General features: G+C 42.8%; 2 protein-coding genes across 4 annotated transcripts in view; both read left to right on the top strand.

The window, feature by feature from the left end:
• LOC139624209 (RNA-binding protein MEX3B-like) overlaps positions 1-21,980 on the top strand; it is a 222,134-nt gene that overhangs the window by 49,243 nt on the left and 150,911 nt on the right. The gene's annotated exons all lie outside the window — the stretch shown is intronic.
• The window catches only part of LOC139624205 (transducin-like enhancer protein 1), a 24,812-nt gene continuing 6,505 nt past the window's right edge, over positions 3,674-21,980 (top strand). The window contains exons 1-15 of one of the 3 annotated variants that reach the window (XM_071483128.1): positions 3,674-3,700; positions 4,855-4,955; positions 6,020-6,083; positions 6,911-6,955; positions 11,383-11,445; positions 12,517-12,621; positions 15,409-15,625; positions 15,910-15,926; positions 18,188-18,301; positions 18,588-18,641; positions 18,903-19,052; positions 19,198-19,336; positions 19,778-19,977; positions 21,466-21,542; positions 21,763-21,980. The exon at positions 21,763-21,980 is cut by the window's right edge and continues 32 nt beyond it. In XM_071483128.1, the coding sequence (XP_071339229.1) occupies positions 6,063-6,083; positions 6,911-6,955; positions 11,383-11,445; positions 12,517-12,621; positions 15,409-15,625; positions 15,910-15,926; positions 18,188-18,301; positions 18,588-18,641; positions 18,903-19,052; positions 19,198-19,336; positions 19,778-19,977; positions 21,466-21,542; positions 21,763-21,980 (1,420 nt within the window). In that variant the 5' untranslated portion in view covers positions 3,674-3,700; positions 4,855-4,955; positions 6,020-6,062. The other 2 variants (XM_071483127.1, XM_071483126.1) reach the window with 2 other exon arrangements.

The raw sequence follows: 21,980 nt of genomic DNA, 5'->3' as shown, positions 1-21,980 counted from the left end.
GACAAACTGCTGTCTGGTGATGTGATATCAGTAGATCTTTGCTTTGATGGGAGGTTTTGAGGTGAGTTGACGACTAATGCGTGCTATAGTGAGGAAAAGCTGTTTCCAGGTGGATGCATTAGATGTGTAGGAAATATGACCAACTGAAAGACCAACATCCAAATGTGATACTACACAGCAGAGGCTTCTTTGTGTGGGTGGGGAGGAGATAATCTTGCACTTTGTTGTAGCCGTGCCAAAGACTACACCCACACTAATATGTTTCAGTTTTTAAATGCAATGGTACATTTACACCTGGGGCCCATACTACTCCTGAGTTTTCAAGCTATACGACTTTTGTTAATTTTAGTTCTCTGAACCTGTAGAAATGCAGACTTTTGGAAACGATGGCACAGACATACACTTTCGCTTCATGAATCGGTCTTATCGGTCACAACATACCCTTCCCCGATTTGTCACTGTTCTATTGCGTGACCTTTTTTCCAGATGAAAACAACGACTCCCAAGTTTTCCACTACCATGACCGCCTTATACTCATGTTACTCTCAGTTCCAACTCATTGGTCCAAGCAGAGAAATCTCTGGTCTTATTTTTCGCCATTGCTGTTCCTTGTTCGTTCTAATATCCGACCAACTCCGGAGCAAACAATCTGCTTCCTGGTTACACCGGCAGGCGCATGCACAGTGTATGTGAATGGTCATATAATATGCATTTTAAGGAGTGTTATTATGGACGAAAATTATTGCTGATACAGAACATAACATACTTGTCTGGATGGAGATTGTTTTAAAAATGAAAATATATTAGTGTGGACATAGCTTAAGTGCTGTTTAGAGAACTGAGAAATCGCTGAACCGAAAATATTAAAGATGACCTCTTTTTCTAACAACTTAGGGAACCGTAATGTAACATGTTGCCATTGTGTTGGGTTCTGCTTTTATTTCAATTGCCACACTGTGAGGAGAAGTTCTTTGACGAAATTTTATCTCAAAAGTTCAGGTTGCGGAAAGTCTCAAACTGTGGCTTCTTCCTTTCATGGAAATCCACTGTATACTGCCTGTACACATCTGTGAATGCAGCAACTAGCTAAACATTGTGATTGGCTTATATTACAGGACAATCTGATTGGTTCAGCTGAGGGAGGAAGGGGTGACAGAGGGGGAAGGTCAAGACAAGTGTTAACAAACATAGAGAAAGACAAAATGGGATCAAACACACACACACACACACACACACACACACACACACACACGGAGTGCGGTAGCATGTGCATGCCACTGTGACTAACATTGCCACCCACTGACCAGCACCTGTGTCTGTGTGTGTGTGTGTGTGAATGTGTGTGAGACTGGAAAAAGGTCATGGCTGGTCACAGTCAGAAGTCTCTCATATGGACTGGATCAGCCGCAGCAGAGGTCAGAGGTCAAAGGGTTAGGGGTTGAGCTTTCTAAGCCAATCACAGGTCGGCGTGGGGCTGAGGGGCTTTCTATGTGAAGTGAGTGGTGCTTAGATGGCATAAGAGGAGGAGAAGAAAGGCCTGCTTTACGACCTACTTTCAACCACCTCACCAATCATGACGTGGTCACTTTATCACATCTGTTGTTAGTCAGACACTCAGTGTTTTAGCAGTTAATTAACCAGTTAGGTTCATCAGAGCTTACTAAAAAATACATGACTGCAAGTCCAGGATCAGTGGTGCAAGTAACCTATTTGTCATTATTTTGACTGTACCAGTGTGACTATGGTAGTGTTGTTTTAGGCCACTGGAATATAAATGAGGACATATATATCTTGTTATCTCAAATAGCATTATTCATGATTTATGTTGTGTGCAAGGTATTTGGTCTCGATTGAAGAGGAAGTTCGGGGTTCCTCAACAGACCTAATGCCCATGCCCACAAAAACAAACAGTCACTATCTGCTTTGGCTGTATTACTGTAGAATATGAAAACTGGAGTGAAAAATATTCCCATCATTTGTGCAATCAGTCACAGGGACAGAATTTATCCAATCTAATGCAGCAATGTTGTGATTGTCTATTGTACAACATTCGCTAAAACATTGCACACTATTTGTCACGTCCTACTTCTCTCACTTACGTCAGTCATTTATACATTGAGCTCAGAGGAACTCGATTTTGTTCTGCTTTGCGCTCCTTGTTGTGCGGTCTGAATAACAACAAAAGTTCACTTTTCACTTGATGAAGGCTTCATAGACATTTTGCTTTGAATTGAATCTCTACTCCACTGAAATGTAACCAAAGTTGTTATTACTGTAAATAATGTAATAATAATCTTGGATATGTTTCAGTGTGTAAGGTATGTAAAGTGTACTGCCACCTGGCTGATGATTGACTTTACTCTCTTGTGAAGTCTGCACTCTTAAATGCTGGTTCATGGATATGCAATAACTGAGTTACAACCTCGTGCCACCTCTGGTTAGTTATGCGTTTAGCATGTCTATCTTTTCCTGTAGTATAACAGCCAATGTTGATTTGTATTTATGACTATTTGGCTATGTTGTAATTGTAATGTCACATCATTCTTATTTCTTATTTCTAAGAAATAATTACATAACTACATTGTATTATTACATAGACGTCAGCAAGCATCTTGATGCTGTCTGAGGAAAAGTGCCTAGCTTCAAATGTGTTGCAGTCCAAAGTAGCTTCTTGTCCAATCTTTTTTTTTGCTCGTTTTGCATCTTAGTGCCTGTATTTTTGCACAAATTGAGCATATTACTTTTTTCTCTTTTTTTTCATTTGTCAACAACTCCTCTCTGCCTTCCTATGTGCACTGTTGACCTGCTTGGAAACACTTTTCAAGTGTTTCTGTCTGTATTTGTGTGCTTGGATAATAGCATACAATTCTGTGAACATTATTGCTACAAATCAGGATTTCCCCTGGCAAATTTCCCTTCTTTGTGTGGAGATAGTATTCACACTGTGACATAACTCTCTGGACCTCAGAATGTTCAAACAAATTTGGGGTTTTGGGATTGTCCCTGGACTCCTATGCCAGTGGAAACATGAAACAAACTGAGTTTTCTCTGTGGCTCACCTTAAAGAGTGAATGTATTAAAAGCAACTATAAACTGTAAACATGTAGTGAGCATAGTGTATTGTAGTGACCAACAGCTGAGCAATATAAGTTTAAGGAAAGTGGAACATAAAGTGAGTTGAAGTCCTAAATACTAAATACATTTGCACACTATATGTTATTACATAGACAGACAAAGAGAAAGGGAGAGAGATTTGAGTTGATTTGCACTGACACTTGTGAGGAAGGTTCACAGCAGCTACTAGGAAAGACAGTATTTGTGTTTCTGTGTGAGGGCTGATTCGTTTGTGTGTGTGTGTGTGTGTGTGTGTGTGTGCGTGCACGCGCGCATCTTCAACCCTGCTGAGCCCACGTTACTTTGATTGACAGCTGAGACTAGCCTTCACCCACCGCACTGCCCGCCCTGCGCGCCTCCGGAATGGTAGCTCTTTGCTGCGCGCTAATTGGCCAGAATCCGCGTAGCTCAACCAGGTCAACGGATTCGGGGCAGTTTGCAGAGCGGCTATTGGTCAGCTCCGTACTCCACATCGTTATCCCCACGTGGAGCGGCGGCTCTGATTGGTCCAGAGCCGTTTTGTGGGCCGGCCCACGGTTTCGGTTAGCCAGGGAGCGTGAAACCGCGTGAGAAAGTTGCCATTGAGGTAAAGCAGAGCTAGACGGTGGACTGTTGTCGCTGCTGTGGGAGTTGTTGTTATCAAAACTAACATCTTTTCTCCTTTTTTTTTTTTTTTTTTATTTCATTTTTTTTATTGAAACCTTTTTTTGGGGCGCAGGTTTGCATCCAAACTCCGCGGGGAAGTAAATATTTCTGTTTTTGTTGACTGTTCAACCGCCAACTGGCGACCGCGGCGAGTCAAGTGGGAACTCTTCACTGCAATTAACTTGTGTGGATTTGTGTCTGATGCACCGACTGAGAGCCGGTAGTTTGAGGCTGTCTGCCGACGGTCCACTGGCCTGAATTTCTTCCTTATTTGTTTGTCTGGTCGTCTCTCTGTACTCGGAATACATCGGATCCTACGCAAAAATAAACCCTGGAGTGATTGAGGTGGCTCCAGCCTTCTCGTTTCTCACCTGGTCCACCCCCCCCCCCCCCTCCTTCGTTTAGTTGCCTCCAGCTAATGAGCCGTTTCCCGTGTTTTTCCGGTTGATTTACGGCCGCACTGCCGGTGGAGCGGAGGAGAGACAACGACCGAAAGACAGCGAGAGATAGAGAGGAGCAGGGATTCACATTAAACGGTCGGTGAACTCGGACGGAGCGGCGGGCGGTTTTGTTCGAATTTAACGACAGTTGGTCCCGATAATAACGGCGGATGGATCCGTCTCCCTGATCGGGAGCACCCCACATCCTTATTGTACCCCAGTGGATCCCTCGAAACGGGGTTTTAAGAAGGAAACCGTTGTATCCTCCAGGAGATAACAATGTTTCCCCAGGGGCGACACCCGGTAAGACGCTTCCCTTCCAGCTTCAACAGTAGTTACCTGGCTGTGACTGGGTGTCCGTGGCCCGGGAGATAACACTACCTCTTTGTCTTACCCACGCCTCCTGTTGTCTTAGTTTTAACAGCCCTCGGGATGTTAATTGGGCTCTGCAACTGCCCGGAGCAGCAGCGTGGGATTGATAATATTGTTTGTTTAATAACGCCTAATAATTAAAAGTTGTTGACATTACATGTGAGCCTGGAGAGGATCAAAATTGTAGACCACATAATGAGGCACTATGATGTTAACAATCCTGTGTGTGTGTGTGTGTGTGTGTGTGTGTGTGTGTGTGTGTGTGTGTGTGTGTGTGTGTCAGACGCCCCACCAGGCTCCAGGCCAGCCCTTCAAGTTCACCATCCCAGAGTCACTGGACCGCATCAAGGAGGAGTTCCAGTTTCTTCAGGCACAGTACCACAGGTGGATAATACAAACATGCACATTCATATGGCAGGCTCCTCTGTCTTTATGGGCGGCACGATGGCCAGTGTTCTTGTTGTCATCTACCGTCTAACACTAAACTTTGCCCTAACCACAGCCATCCCCCTTACCATAATGAACAAAACCCCACCTCTGGCCTCATGCTAACCCATAAACCTGGATTAGGTTCACATACACACAAAAGTGTGTGCACACATGCAGCAGACCCCAGGCATCAGTGTTAGCGCTTACACTGCGGTAGGTCTAAGTCTTGGTGATGGGTGAGAGCCAGAGGGTGGCGTGTGGGCTCAGGGTTTCATAAATCACTCCTTATTTTCCCCTGTGTGTGTATGTGTGGTTGTGTGTTGGGAAAAGAGACTGCCTGAGTACGTGTGCAGTTGTGTTTTTCTTTGCTTTGTGTGAATTTGCTTTTACTTATTTGTATTGTCAGGGAGGGTTGGCCACAAAAGGTGAAGGCAGCCTGCTTTGTTTCTAATTCACATCCTGATTTACACATACAGAGAGCAGGTTTAAGCCAACATCCTACTGCTGACATACAATGGTTATCAGAAGTTGGCAGGAGGAGTCATCGTCTTCATTTCACGTTTATTCTCTTGGAAACCTGCTCAGTGCCCCACACTGTTTAGGTTAGTCTTTGTGTTTGTGGGCGCTTTAATCAATGAGCAAAAAACAAGAGGAATCAGAGGAGACTATAGCCTGTCTACCAAATCTTATGCTTCACCGTTGTTAATTTTGTATTGCAGGAAAACACCTGGAGGATCTACAAATTGCTTATTCAACATCCTCACACTTGTCTGACTAGCTGTTTCAGGCAAAAGAGAGATGGTCACACATCTGTTTGTGTCCAAAATACTTGTTTATATTCATTGATCAGAAATAAAATGTGTTTATAGTGCAAAACAAGGTCAAAACAACTAAATATGGATTAAAAAAGGCTGACGATAATATTTGTGTACATTCTCAGGCAGTTGGAGACACGTGCTGGTCTATACTGGTGAACTTGGGTTGAAAAAACATCAAATTTGAATTACTGTATTTTTCAGTCTCAAACTGGAGTGTGAGAAGCTGGCCAGTGAAAAGACGGAGATGCAGAGACACTATGTCATGGTGAGGTCCTTGCACTCAATTCATTTGCCCCACATCATCACATGTCACATACTGCAGTTTGCCTTGAATTGTCCTTGAGGAAAATGGTGTGTCCTTAACAGCTTTGTGGGTTCTGGAGCTGACTGTGAACTTTAATCCTTCCAAACACTGTTAAGTGAAAAATCTAGTGAATGAAGTGAAAGAGGCCTAATGAAAAAAAAAGAAACACAACCTGACAGTAACACCTGCTTTTATTATGCAGTTTCATCACTCAGACATGTGAATGAAGATGATTATGGTGTGATATTAGACTGTTTTTCAACTTTACACTTGTCAGTAGGCATATTTTTCAATATTTTAGCAAAGCCAACCTTTCACTTGGTTGAAAGGATGCTGTTCTGCATTTATCTGTTCTTTCTAAAGTAAAATACCTTGAAAACCTGGATCCTTAAATAATGAATTGTCAAAAGCACTTGAGTGTATTTGGCACATAATGAATGAAAGAAGAGCATAACATATTAAGATGCACACAATCAAAAGAAAAGTTACAGTACATACTTTTTCAGTTTGATAGCAAACTTAAACTGTTTGCAAACACACATACACAGACTCTACCTTTATGGTGACACTTTTACAAAGGTATAAAGCATTTCATTTGGATCTCTGTTTGATCGCCCTGTGAGAATAACCTGGCATGACACTCTACTCCAAAAACATCTTGTCTGATTTTCCTGTAAAACACGCTCAGCTGTGAGGTTGCACATATTTTCTTAGTTCTTTAAGCTTCTTATTTCAAAGATTCAGAATTCCTCTCACTAATTGAACCATCTGACTTTCTGTCCGCTCAGTACTATGAGATGTCTTATGGCCTCAACATCGAAATGCACAAACAGGTATGGATGCTTATCTGTCTGCCTCGTGTCCATTGTTTGCATTTTCCTGTTTGTCTCTCCTTCCCCCTCTCTCTCTCTCTCTGTCTGTCTGTCTTTCTCTTTCTGTCTCTCTCTCTCATGGCAAAGATTTTTGATGTATTTGGTGTGTGTGCCTGTTGACGTGTCCTTGTGTGCGCACAAATGCATTTGGGTGTTCATTCATTCGTGTGTGTGTGTGTGTGTGTGTGTGTGTGTGTGTGTGTTTTACTGTATCCCTGTGTGTGTGTGTGTGGATGTGTGTTTATTTGTGATCGATGGGGCTCTGTCTCCATTTCCCCAGTTAGGGCCGGCCGGCTGAGCCCAGAGGCAGGATGAATGGCTCTGTAGATTGATTGGTGCTGTCTCGGAGAGCGGCCTGCTTTATTACATTAGAGGGGCAGGGCTGGGGAGGGCAGAGGAATCGATCACGGTGAAGCCAGGAGAGGAGAGACCGAGGCGTGGAGCTCCCTGTGTTAGAAGCAGGGAGGAAAACATGTACCAACACACAGATACACAACACTCTTACCTGTTGTAATTTACACACCCAAACAGAAAAGAAATGTTTGCAAACACACATGGACAGGGAAAATTGGACACATACACAAAAACACAGAAAGTCAAACATATTTATGCATGAGCAGATGCACTGACACATGCAAAGGCAAACATACTCACATGGTTAAGTATGTAGACACATAGATGAGGAGGAAAACTCACACACTCTCTCATGCACACACACTCACACACATTTCCCCACAGGAGTGTCGCAGGGCTCAGAGCGTTTACCAGTAATTACCACGGCTATCGACCAGTCAGACCAGAGGAAATTGGAGGTGGATTGGCCTGGCTGCTTCACTGAAGAGTGGGGATACGTCTCTGACTCTGTCACACTCCCTTTCTTTTAGGTTTTTTTTTCTCATGATCTCTTTCTCCTCTTGTGTTATTCTCCCCTTTTTATACCCCAAGTTCTCTCCCTTTCTTTCTGCCTTCCTCACTCTCCATTTACAGTTTTGTGATCTCTTCGATCTTGAGCTCCACCCCCACCCTTGTGTCTCTTTTCTTGGCTCCTCTTTCGTTTTATACCCATGTGAAGCTACTGTTCTTTCATTGCGAGGGAGCTGCATCTCTTTCCTATTGTCCACACACACACACACACACACACACACACACACACACACACACACACACACACACACACACACACACACACACACACACACACACACACACACACACACACACACACTAAAGCTCCAGGGGAGGTCATTAGCTTGGGGCTGCAGTTGTCAGAGCAACAAGCTTCGGCGTGCGGGGGGTACGGGGGATACAGACTAACAACCCACCTCCTGCTGGGGAAGTACGGGTGTGTGTTTGCATGTAGTGAGACAATGATGCTCCAATTATATGTGTAATAGGAAGCCTGTTTTCTGTAAGCACATTGTGTGGGTATACTTGCATCTTCTCTCTGTATCCTCAACTTTTGTTTACTTACTCTCTCAATTGTATGAAGTGGATTGTGCATCATAGCAATTCTCCTATGTTGCTATTCAAGAGCTGAAATGAAAAATTTGCTCTAAGTGCTAGCATAGGTGAGTTGTGGGTTTTTGGCACCTTTATTTTATTTGCTTAAATGTTGTTGAGTCATGATCTGTAATGGTGCCTCACTTGGGGATTACAGCCTCATTAGTTTGATCTTTGTTAGTTTTGTCAGTTAGCTTAGTTAGATTAGCTGAGCTGACCTGATAGTCAGTCAGACTATTCTCAGACAGCCTAATCAGTGAGCCTTTTTACAAGGCTAATTATAGGCTTACAAATCAGGATTCTGTGACTGGATGTGCAGGTATAGTCTGCCTGAAATAGCTCTTTATTTCTTGCTGTCTAGGCATAGTATAAGTTGGGTATTATGTGATTGAGTTACAGATTGCGGAAGTCTCATGTGCTGGTCAGGGTGCAGATTTTCTGCTGGGCTGGAAGTATGGTGTTGAGGTCTCACAAGCTGAGCTGATGAATTGTACAAACGCTGAAGTTATGGGTACATCAGGTGCAGCATTTACACGGAGAATAAAGCCAAGGCATATCACATAAACGCTGCACAGTTAAATACAAACATCAGACCAGCTCTGTGTCACCAGCAGCCTGTTTTGCTGCGCAATATAGAAATGTAGTTCTCCATAATAAGCACTGCAAAACAGATGTACAAGTGTTAATTGATAGCTCTTCACATTATGCAGCTAGTATATCCCAGTGTACCCAGATATGTAAATGAGCATGTTAAGCTTTTCACATTATCAAATCCATATTGGACATGCCATATTGCATGTCATATACAGTCACATGCAGTTATAGATGGCAAATAGAACTACAAGTGTTTAGAAGGCTTTCTCAGAACTCATATTTTCTTCTCAATTATTTATAGTGTTTAGTGTTCGTTAATCCATAATTACTTACTTTGATTTTTTTTTTTTTTTTACCTTTAGTTATATTTCAAGTCATATTATAGATTAAGCAGTAACTTGTTTAGTTTAGGACTCGTTTTGAATAGGCTAGTACTTTATTTAGCTCATCTAAGTACATAATTGGCTGAACTGTGGCAGGGTAGTTTGCGAGCTGGCAGGTGTGTGTGTGTGTGTGTGAGAGAGGCCCAGTGAGAGCAAGTGTGCTCCAGCTAAAGAGGGGGTCTTCACAATGTCAGCTCTTCAGGAATGGTAAAACCCATTAAATAACACATAGAGCTAGTGGCATGGCTTTAGGGAAGGCAGTGTCCGTTGGTCCCTCACTTTGGTCCAGACTGAAATATCTCAGCAGCTACTGGATGGACTGAGATTAAATTTTGCGCAAACTGTCATGGTCCAAGATTAAACACGTCCTCTGTCTTTTCCTCTCATGCCACCATGAGATTGACATTTGTAACTTTGAGTGAAATATCTTGACAACTATCGGTTGGATTGTCATGAAAATTTTGACAGACATTTGTGCGCCCTCTAATGGTGAATTATTAAAACTTTGATCATTTGACCAATCATGTGACATCATCATCAGGTCAAAATTTGAATTTGCCCAATACTGTGGTTTATGACCAAATATCTACATTCCCATGATCTTCAGTCGTAGTTCATTACACATTAGTATAATATGCCAACATGCTTAACTAAGATGTGTTAGCATTTAGCTCAAAGCACCATTGTGTCGAAGTCCAGTCTCACAGAATTGCTAGCATGCCTGTAGACACTTGACCTATTAGTAACAAATAATAGAATAGTAGCAATATCCACAAGTCTCTTGCACATCTGATGGTGGAAGAAAACTGACATGATATCAGTACAAATTTCAAAAGTTAAATTGGAAACTGGAGCAATATATGTCTTGTAAAACCTATGCAACCTAAAATCTCTTGGAAAGAGGAAGTTCTGTATGTTATTATTGATGACTGTAAAAAGGGGGAAATGTATCATTGTAACCAGTTATTTCTACACAAGGTGAAGTAACTGTTGGGTCAGTTAAATCCCCACAGATTGTTGCTTTGTGCTTGGAGATACAACAAGAAGTTGAAAGAAGGTCATCTTTGTTTGTTTGCCCTTGCTCACTGAGTTGAAAAAAGTTTTCATAAGCTATAAGTGTCATTAGTTTTCATCCCATACCAATAGAAATCTTCCAGGGTTTTCACATAACAACAATAAATATCCTGTTGAAGCTTTCACATCCAGCGTGTCTATTTATATGGGTTGTGTGTCTGATGAGCCATTACTACGTTACATGGCTCCTCCAATTCCCTCTTCACCCTGGCCTTCTTAGTATCAATTTGATTGGATGATATGTAATATGAGTTCCCTTATCTGATTTAATGCCACTGTGGGGGTATCTGGTTTCAGCCAATTGTAGCCAACTCCGGGGGTTTGGGGGGCAGGCGGATGTGTTGGCATGGATACCGGGTGAGAGCAAATGAAGTTAGTAGCTGATGAGATTATGTTGAAGTGCTGATGGGAAGAGGGACAAGAGTACAGAGCATAGAGAGAGAGCAAAAGAAATACAACAGGCAAGAGAGAAACTTGAGCTCACACTCATGATTAGAAAGGAAAATCTCATCGTAGTGTGTGTGTGTGTGTTAGTGATGCTGAAAATGGCACACGCTAGATTTGTGTGTAGAGAGAGATGGATGAGTGTCGTTATATCATAGACTGGTAGGTACAGTGTATATGTGTGTTTGTTGGTTTGCTGTCGTGACCTGCAACTTCCAGTGTTTTGGTGTGTGTGTGTGTCTCTGTGTGTCTGTGTGTGTGTGTGTGTGTGTGTCTGTGCATGTCTGCGCTTGTATTACGTTATTGGTGAACATCTGTCTTTTCTAAATGAATGTAATTATGCTATTAACAATTAGGTCTCTTTCTGTCTGTGTGTGTCTCTTCCTTCATCAGACTGAGATAGCCAAGAGACTAAACACCATCTGTGCGCAAGTCATTCCCTTCCTCTCTCAGGAGGTAAGTATGTGTGACTTTGAGCTACAGATTTCGGATGCCACCACAACTGATAGTTTGGTATCAAGTCAATGCCAAAATTCTGGAAATGTGTCATTAATTGTTTTTACAGCAGATGTCTTAGATACTTGAAATGTGATTCTTCCAGAGATATAACCATAGGAGCGTCCTAGTGTGACATCAAACTTGATGAAGAAGAAGGCAGGCACAGTAAACAATAACAACAACATTTGGAATGGCAGCATGTATGGGTGCAGGAACAGGTCCACCACAACTTGTCAAAAAAAAAAACACGTCAAGACTGGTGTATGGAGATATTTTGCATTTGATGTGTATCAGCAGGGGCAAGTTATAGACGATCAAAAGCCAGTAGGAAAACGGTGCCACAGACCATTTCAAATGAAAGGAGGACATACCTCAAACTTATTGTAGCAGCACAAAGATAGAAATCCCGTGCTGTACACAGAATCAGGGTTATGAGTTTCAGTTGTTAACTTAATATTAACAATATGTTGTCAAAATGTTCATGTCCTGACATGTTACTGTTATTGTTTGTTAACTGTGACATCTGGCTTCTGTTGTAGCAAGGCTCCACACAATGTTCACAAAGGCTAACGTTAGCTTGTTTAGGCTAACATAGTGACAGCTCATAACATGAGCTGGAGGCTCACAATATTAGCAGGCTACTGTTATTACTGTTCAGTCTGTCAAAATATAATGTTGGCTTTCTAAATGAATATTTTAACACTATGGATCTGTCATTTAGTCAGTTTAAACTACTGCTTGTACACTGACTATATAGAGTTGTGTGCTTGTGTGTGTGTTAGCACACTGTGTGCAGCAGCCTCTGTTATTATCAGTTTTTTTGCTGTGGTGTTGAATTTGGTATTGACAGCTGTGGAATGTCATTGTTATGGGTAATGACTACCAAATATCTAGTACTGTGACATCCCTACTACAGACTATGTTTTTCATGCTATTTATACACTTTAGTTGTCTCTGCTAGCTTTACCGATAAATTGGCCTTTTACTCTCAGTCTTCAATTACACTGTGTGTGTCTCTGGGTTTTGCAGCATCAGCAGCAGGTGGTCCAAGCTGTGGAACGGGCCAAACAAGTGACCATGGCAGAGCTCAATGCTGTCATCGGGGTACGTGGACTGCCAGGTCTTCCACCTACAGTGTGTATTCCTCTATTTCCTCTTTACTCATATTGACTGTCTGTGTTTGTCTGTTTGATCCAAAATAAATGCATTTAATTCTCCACACATGAAAAGACAGAGATGAAAAACCAATCAAAAAATATTTTGATTCCTGGGTAGTGTAATTTTAATCTCTCAGATGCTTGTTGCCCACCACACCGGCAATTTTTTTTTTCAACCAAAGGCACTTGTTCTTTGTGTGCAGCGGTGATAGTCAGTATGTCTAATGTTGTTGGATTTGAAAGAGCACAAGATGCCATACTACACTGCTACACAAGTATAGCAGTATAACTAAGATAGTTTAAATGTGAGGGAAGGATACATTACTCTGATAAACATTTTGCTGTGTATATGCTAATGCTATAGCTTTTTTTATAACGTCACACATAAGAAGAGGATGCCAACTAGTCTTTACAGTAGTGCTGGTGTAATAAATGATACACCTACACAAATAAGTTTAGTTTTTAGCCATATGGCTGACAGAATTTTAAATGAGATGCTAATCACCTTGATCACCAAACTAATTTCAAAGTCATTTTCCCTGACAGAATTTTTTTTTGGATTACAGATGTGTGACATATGAAAGGCAGACAATTTCTCTTTTTTATGGCCTATGGGTCTTGGAATAAAAATGGGAGGATTGATTGATTCATTGGTAGCTGGTTTGCTGATTGATTGCTATGCTGAGAGTAAAAAGACGTTGCAAAAACAAAAGTTTTGCTTGCAGTTCAGTGAAGATGTTTAGTTAAAAAGAGAGACTGAGTTGAGCTGGGTGGGATTGGAAACTGGTTGAGAATACTCAGATTAATAGTTGCCATTGGGGACGCCAGGGGCGTGTGCTTAAGGGAAATTAGGGTGAAAGAGGAGGGGGCGGTGTCCTTCATAGCTTTAGCCTAGCAAAGAGTGGCACTGGGCTTAAAGGGTATTTTGTGATGTGAGGTGGGCTTGTTAGTTGGCGTCGACTGATGGCGCTCTCTGTTAGTATGTGATGGGGGAGAGGTGGATTTGGCAGTTGCTGTTTGAGTCTTAATTGCAGGATTTCAGTGTTTGTAAAAGGGGGGTCACAGCGTTGCCCTTACACTCCCCTCTTCCCCTCTCCTCCCGTCTCCCACGCCAGCCTGTCATTCACCCCATTTGTGAGTTAAATGAGTGTAATGAAGCATGTTGCCCTCACCTCCATACACACACACACACACACACACACACACACACACACACACACACACACACACACACACACACATGCACACACACATGCATACAGACCAGCTCACACTAACATCCCATGACAAACCAGGCTCCCCTTGCCTCCACCAATGCTTCCCCTCCATTTACTCCCATCAGGGGGCCTGTCTGTGTATCCGTGTGTGTGTGTGTTTTTGCATCTGTTTGTGTGTGTGTCTGTGTGTCGCAGAGTGTACGTTTCTGTTATCCCCAGAAAACAACAATCAGAGGGAGGATGGTTGAGTGAGGGTGTGTGTGTCTTCCTTGTTTATCTAGACTCTGTGTATGCATGTTAGTGTGATGAAGTGTGACATGTGGGTGTGTTTATGTTTGATTGTTTGGCAGGCGAGCCAACTCAGGAAATTGAGTGTGTGTGTGTGTGTGTGTGTGTGTGTGTGTGTGTGTGTGTGTGTGTGTCTGTGTCTGTGTCTGTGTCTGTGTCTGTGTGTGTACACAGGCGGGCATGGGGGCTGAGGCTAAAAGACTATTTTGTTGTGTTGCTTTCATTCATTGGGGCAGGATGCAGAGAGTGAAGGGTGGATAGAGAGGAAAAGAGAAGGCGGGGGCTCAGGAGAGGGGGAGTGGGTTAGTCAATTAGATGAGATAAAAGTCGGTTTGACCTTCACCACTCCTTCCACCCCTGCCGAGTCACCCCCTGTGCCCCCCACTCCTCTCCTCCCTCCTTCCTCCTCCCCTTCCTGCGGCGAATCAGTGAGCTTGGATTCCCGCGGCTACTGTCTGAGGAGGCAATAATGATGTTTTGGAACACAAAGGCATTTCACGCTCAGACGAGCGCCTGATTTGGTGTGAAAGAGAGAGCAGGGCTGCCAGCCAAACTCTCTCTCACCCCCCTCTCCTCAGCCGCCTCACACCCTCACAAGACCTGACAGTGCACGCAGCAGCTGGGGTTCTCGGTTCTCTCCCCCTACTTCTCTGTCATTCCTCCTTTTCCTCCCCCCTCTTCTCCCACCACATCCTCGGGCTCTGGGCTGTGATCCCAGCTGTCAGTATTGTTCAGTGTTTGACCTCGGAGGGAGGAGTGTGTGTGTGTGTGAGTGTGTGTGTGGAGAGGATGTGTTCACTGCCTTGTAGACTGCAGCAGCTTGTTCAGATGGTGTAAACCCAGACACTGAAGAAACTGTCCCATCTGTTGAAGACTTCAGTAGGGTCAGAAATCTATATTGATTAGGTTACAGAATGTTATTGATTTTTACCTATTGATGGCTCAGTTTCATTCACTGACACACGAGGGGTCAGGTGTCAGTGTTTTGCACATTTAAGGCAGCTATATTATAGCAATTTTTGTCTACATCCAGTGAGTTCACCATCTTATCCCTTTAGTACTTGCCAACATGAATGATGAATTCTAGCAGCACACTCCAAACAACTAAACTGCTGGTGAACGCACTGCTCATTTTTAGTGGTACATCAAAACTTAAGTTTATGTTTTTATTATATTTCCTGAATGTTCCACATCTTTTTTCTCAACTCAACTAACCACCCCTCTCTCTATCTGTTTTTTTTCTCTCTGTCTGAAAGCAGCAGCATCTATCCCATAACCATGGTGGTGCCCCTGTGCCCCTCACCCCTCACCCTGCTGGTCTCCACCCCTCTCAGCTGGGTGGTTCAGCTGGCCTTCTGGCTCTATCAGGAGCACTCGGTGCTATTCCTCCCCATCTGATGGGAAAAGATGGAGGTGATAAAAAGCCCCACCTGTCCGGACCAGATGCGCACACTGGAGGACCTGAACACCTGAGAGGTGAACAGACACCCTCCACCTTGTGAATAACTGTGAAGTTTGTGAATAACTGAATTATCATGCCATTCAACTTGTATTCAACTGTGTATTATTAGAGATGCATTACTTTAGTGTCATTATTGTTTGTTCCTCTCAAAGGTTTGGGTTCTTAGTCATCATTTTAATGAAATGTACAACATTTCATATTTCCAATACAGTCTCCTTTCTTTCTCATTTTTTTGTTTTCTGCTTGGCTGAACACCCACCCCTGTGACCTCCACCACATTTATTTCCAATGGCAATAGAGCGAGAGCCTGGCACCGTAAGTACTTCACTCTTTCTGCTCTTACTGTTCTGACAAACCACTCAGTTTATTTTGTTGTATTTCTTAAAGGGGTTTCGGGGGAATTTGACTTCTTAGATTCACTTTGTTGGGATTAGTAAACTCTGCTCAAAATAAATTTAAACTGTAAATAAACCACATTTAATCTACAGATTACATGTAATAATGTGATTGTTTGAACTTATTGCACTTACAAAATTATCTACATGTGGTTATGCAGTTAAAACAGTAAAGGCTAAAAAAAGGTACAGACATGGTCATCATGGGCCAACCATTTAATTTTCTCACATGCTTTAGTATTTTCTTAAAATTACAGCATCTAAAAAGGAACATTTATTCTGAGCAACATGAAAACTTTGACCTTGTAACTTCACGTAAACTAAACCTATTGCTGATTTTGTTTTTTTTTAATCGAAATGCATTTATTATCCATTCTTCTGCTGCTGTAGTGACCCAGTTTCCCCTTAGGGATCAATGAAGTTCATGTCATCATATTATTATGTATATAAAAGCACATTTTTGACTGTCAGTTTCAAAGCGTGTGTATGTGCGTGTGCTTGTGTGTTTTTATGTGTGCTTGAGCATCTCTTGGGGAGAGCTTTGGCCTGCCTGTTTGGTTCTGCTCTAGATCTGCTCTGAACTGTTAGGTTTCCTTTCTCCTCCAAATGAGCTTTTTAGCATGGTCACACACACACACACACACACACACACACACACACACATACACAGACATGCACACACACACACTCCTCCAGCCTAGCCTGCATTGTTGTGCCTATTTAACACCTCAGTGAGCAGATTACTCCCCCCCCCCTCACCGCCCCTGATCCCGCGCTTAAAGACTCTCATTGTGTTTAATATCACCACCACTGAGAGGGGAGGGCTTGGGAAAGGGTGGGGGGGTGAGGGAGCAGCAGTCATATGACACTGAGCTTGTGTGTGTGTGTTTGTGTGTGAGAGAGAGAGAGAGAGAGAGAGACTATGCAAAAAGAGAACAGGGGAGGGATGGAGGGGGGAAATTGCTTATGTTTTGCGGGTCAGTGCTCCTGTGCCCAGCTCACTAAAACCTTTCAGTAAAAGGGGAGGAGGTGGGAGGAAGGGAAGAGGGGGGAGGGCGTAAAGGAAGAGGCCTTTGGCAGAATACAGATTTTCAGCCCCCCCAATCTCTTGTCACCCTTTCTTCTCCTCCACACTCTCACACCCTCCCTCCATCCTCTCTGTCCTCTAATCTCATCCCCTCCCTATCCCCTTTTTTCTCACCCTCCTCCCATGCTCCTCCTCTCTTAGCTATTCCTCCTTCATTTACCCTTTCCCCCCGCAAAGCCCACTCCCTTGCTAGATATGTGCACGCGCATGTGTATGCACATTTCATTGACAGGCTGCGACTATAATGGACTCAACATGAAGCTTTAATCCATTAACAATAGGATCCGTTGGTCAGGAGGCCAGAGGGGGGCAGTGTGTATGTGTGTGTGTGTGTGTGTGTGTGTGTGTGTGTGTGTGTGCGTGTGCGTGCGTGCGTGCGTGCGTGCGTGTGTGTGTGTGTGTGTGTGCGCGCACGCGTGTGCGTGTAGTCTTGGGACACAGACACATGAGTGTTTTACAAGTAACACACACACACACACACACAGTCTGTTACACACTTGATCATACACACAGGCTTTCACAGTCAATTACACACACACACACACACACACACACACACACACACACACACACTGCAGCCAGTGCAGCTTGTCAGAGCCAGGAGAGGGAGCACTGATAGATTTTGAGAGCCACTTAATGCAATCATCAACTTTAGAGGCGTGTGTTTGTGTGTGGCTGTGACTGGCATTGGTCAAGTGAGAAAAGAGGTTGCTGTTAGTGCTGAAGTGTTAGTGCTACTTAATTCATGCTCCTGTGAACTGTTAACCTATTTGCAAGTAAGACTCTGTTTTTCTAACCTGCTCTACACATAGCTGAATAGCTTTTGTAATTAGTGGTAGATGGATCAGCCGATCCAGTGAACTCATGCAGAATGCACACACAACAAAGCACAACATGAATTGTAATTGGAAAAATTGTCTTACCTTTGCGAATCCATTTTCTTGTTTCTTTTCTTCTTCGTCCTCCAAACTCCTTTCTCTTTTTTCTATTTCCTTCCTACGCTCCCTATCTTCTTTCTTTAATCTCTCCTCCCTCTGCACTCCCGTTCCACTGTGTTCTGTCCTTCTACTCCTCCTCTCTTCTTTCATCTGCAGAGTAACTCATTGCTGCCAGAAAGTCTTAGGAACTCAGATAAGCGACGCAACGGACCTGATTTTCCAAACGACACAAAGAAACGTAAGGCAGAAGACAAGGACTCTAGCCACTATGTAAGTAATGGTTCTGCTGTCGTGTGTTTTGTTGTGTGCAAATGTGCAAGTAGAGAAACATGCATTTTGAGTGTTTGTTTAGATGTATCATATTTGCACATAAAATGTTAAGAGTGATGTTTCAAACTATTCACTTATTCACTTGTAAGTCACTTGCAACAGTCTGCATTTCAGCTAATAACAGGACAAGGACATTTATGACAATCTTCTGTTAAAGAAAATTACCAGATTTAAGTGACGGAAGAGAATATTTGATGGTGAGCTAACTGATGGTCTGTCTTTGCAGGATAGTGATGGGGAGAAAAGTGATGACAATTTAGTGGTGGATGTCTCAAATGAGGTCAGTAAGTTTTGATACATATTTTTTTGTTATTCTTTGTTAATAGTTGTGACAATTGTGGTTGTTTCCTGTGGGATGGAAGTGTAAATTAAAATGAAGGGCATCACAGTAGTGTGTGGGGGGATGTTGCTCTTTGAATTGACTATAATATGATCACAGTTGTCCATGGGACTGAAATGTTCTATCCAGGAAAAGCCAACATCCCTTTTGTGCAGTGATTTTGTTCTCAGGTAGTTCACTGACTTCTTATCCTTTCACCAGGATCCAGCCTCTCCTCGTGGCACACCTCTCCCCTCACCTAGAGAGAATGGCCTGGATAAAGCACGTCTTCTCAAGAAAGACCCTTGTAGTCCAGCCTCTACTGCATCATCAGCTAGCTCCTCCTCCCTGAAGTCCAAAGAGATGGCAATGGTAGGGATGAATAAGACGAACAGGTTTCAGATTTTTAGCGTGTAACTTGGATAAGCTAGGTGGATGGATTGATTGAAGGCGAATAGATATGCCAAGAGGTACATATTTCTTGTGTATTTCTGAAGTGTCTCTCTCTGTATGGCAGCGAGATAAAGCAGGCACACCTGGGCTTAAGTCAAGCACACCCACACCTAGAGGTGACTCCACCCCTGGTCCGAGCTCCACACCTGGAATCCGGCCCAGTCTATCCAAACCCCCCTCCATGGAGATACCACATCCACCTAGTAAGCCCAGTATAAACCTTTGTAATTGAATATGATAGGTTGTGTTATTTTAATATGCTAATTTTTGCAAGATGGTATTGAGATGTGTTGTCTAACTTGTCTCTAGAAAAATTCAGCTTCACAATTAAAGGTCAAAGAGCTATGGATAAATGATGCAGGACTTTTTTCCTACTTACAAAATAACTGTTGTTGTAAAGTTTAATCACCAAGGTTTCATGGCACACCTTTACTCAAAAATCTCATGCAAGTGCAGAGCTCCCCAGAGACTGCTTGATAGGAACGATAAATCTAATGGCCACCAATCATAGTTTGAGTCAGAGATCTCTGTTTACTTCTTAAAGCTTGTGTTTCTAGATATTTAAAGGATATTAAACTTGAATACCCTTTTAGATGTTACCAGCTTTTTATGCGTCTTACTATTTTGTTGCCTCTCATCCTCAGCTGCAGGTTTGCGGACACCCCTTGCTGTACCAGGTCCATACCCAGGTGCATTTGGCATGTTGCCCCACGCAGCAGGGATGAACGGGGAGCTGGCGGGTGCAGCTGGGGCTGCAGCCTATGCTGCTGGACTACACAACATGTCACCTCAGATGAGTGCTGCTGCAGCGGCCGCTGTGGCTGCATATGGCCGTTCACCCATGGTGAGTGGAAAAGGGTGACTTACGTTTTGGTAAAGTGACAGTTTATATCTGCGTGCAAAGAGAGCCTCTGCAAATCATCAAATCAGTATGAGCAGTTAACTGTACATAAGATATGTGTTTTTTTTTATATTACTAATTGTTGAGATGCCATACATAAAGCTTTATCCACACTGAGACATTTTCATAATTTACTGTGTTACAATATTGAAATCACAGTGGAGGTAATAAGGCTTTTTTGACCCTAATCAGTAGAAATATCGAAGTGAAATAAATTGTACAAATATGATGCACAAAATTATCAATTACGTAAGTATTCACCTCCTTCACGACAATATTTAGTAGAGTCTCTTTTGGTGGGCATTCCAGCCCGGACTCTGTGAAGATAGGCTGGTATCAGACGCTTCAGTTCTTATCCCATTCTGTTTTGTAAAACTGCTCAAGCTCTGTGAAGTTACGTGGTAATGTGAGTGAACAGAACAGAGTGAATTAAAAGTGATGCCTTCTACTTCTGCTGCCTTCATGTGAGTTTTATCAACTGTGGCTTCCTCTTTGCCGTTCTCCTTGAAGCACCCGGGCAACAGTTGTATGCACAGTGCTCACAACTCAGCCATGAATCCCTATAACCTGCTCCAGGCAGATTTACAGCTGTACTATGTTCTTTCCATTTTTTTATGACCTTGCACTACTCTGAGGAAAAATCCAGTGTGTTGGAGATGTTGTATTCTTCCCCTGAGTTTGCAGAACACTGATTAATTTTTGTGATCCCCATCCAACTTACCAAAGCTCTAAAAACAATTGGCTGCCACAGTGAATTTTTATATTTGTTAATTTATATTTTAACCAGTAATAATATTCTATTTATTTTTATTCATAGAATATTTACTTTAACAGTTTAGTTTTATAAGTTTTCTGTTGGTCAGTGTTGAGAATCAGAATAACATCCACCAGTGTTTTAAAATAATGAAACGTTAAGAAGTTAAGGGGTTGTAAATACTTTTCATAAGCACTGTATATTTTATATTACCAAGTGTGGAAAGTGTCAATAGTTATACAGCTGTATTTCTCTTGTCTGTGTGATAGTATTTATACAGTGGGTGTGCTGGTGTGCATTACGTTCAGTCACCTCATCACTCTTGGCTGTATTTGCATAGTGTTCATTACACTGTTTAAATAGGTTTAGTAGAATCACAGCTGTGTCTGTGTCTGGGCAACACTTGATAGAAACTCAGGTTGTGTACTCACCAGCTGCGTGTGTGTGTTGGACTGAGGGGCACAAGTACTGACAGCTCTACCTCTGTGTATTTGCTGACTCTTATACTTGTCATTCAGATTCAGAGGGTGTTTGTGCTCAAGGGTGTCTGTTTGCTTTGTGCTCATGAGTGTTTGTGTTCTGTTCCACAGGTTAGTATTGACCTGTGTGCATATTGCCAATGCCCATGGGCATGTGTTTGCACTGTGATCATAAAATGTCTGTGTTCTCTCCTCAAGGTTGGTTTTGATCCTCATCCTCATATGCGAGTTCCTGGAATGCCTCCCAGTCTGACAGGAATTCCCGGTGGCAAACCGTAAGTGTGTCTGTGGCTGCTTGTATGTTTTGAGGACTGATTGCTCACATTGCCCTGTCAGTGTCCTAGAAAAACCTCCTCTCAGAAAAAAATACATTTTTTTGTCTACTTCCCACCTCTTTCTTCATCCTTCCACTTTTTCTATATTCTCTCCTCTCCCCCTCCTCTTCCATCTTTATATTCATGTTTAATCTACTCTCCTCCTTCTTTGCATCATCAGTGCCTACTCTTTTCACGTGGCGGCCGATGGACAGATGCAGCCAGTGCCATTCCCTCCAGATGCTTTGGTGGGCCCAGGGATCCCTCGCCATGCCCGTCAGATCAACACACTGAACCACGGAGAGGTGGTGTGCGCTGTTACCATCAGTAACCCCACCCGACACGTCTACACTGGAGGGAAGGGTTGCGTCAAGGTCTGGGACATTAGTCACCCAGGAA

The sequence above is a fragment of the Trachinotus anak genome, unplaced genomic scaffold (assembly GCF_046630095.1).
Source record: "Trachinotus anak isolate AG129_WGS33_773 ecotype Australia unplaced genomic scaffold, CSIRO_AGI_Tana_v1 ptg000008l, whole genome shotgun sequence".
NCBI lineage: Eukaryota > Metazoa > Chordata > Actinopteri > Carangiformes > Carangidae > Trachinotus > Trachinotus anak.
This window is presented reverse-complemented; position numbering and strand designations above follow the sequence as displayed.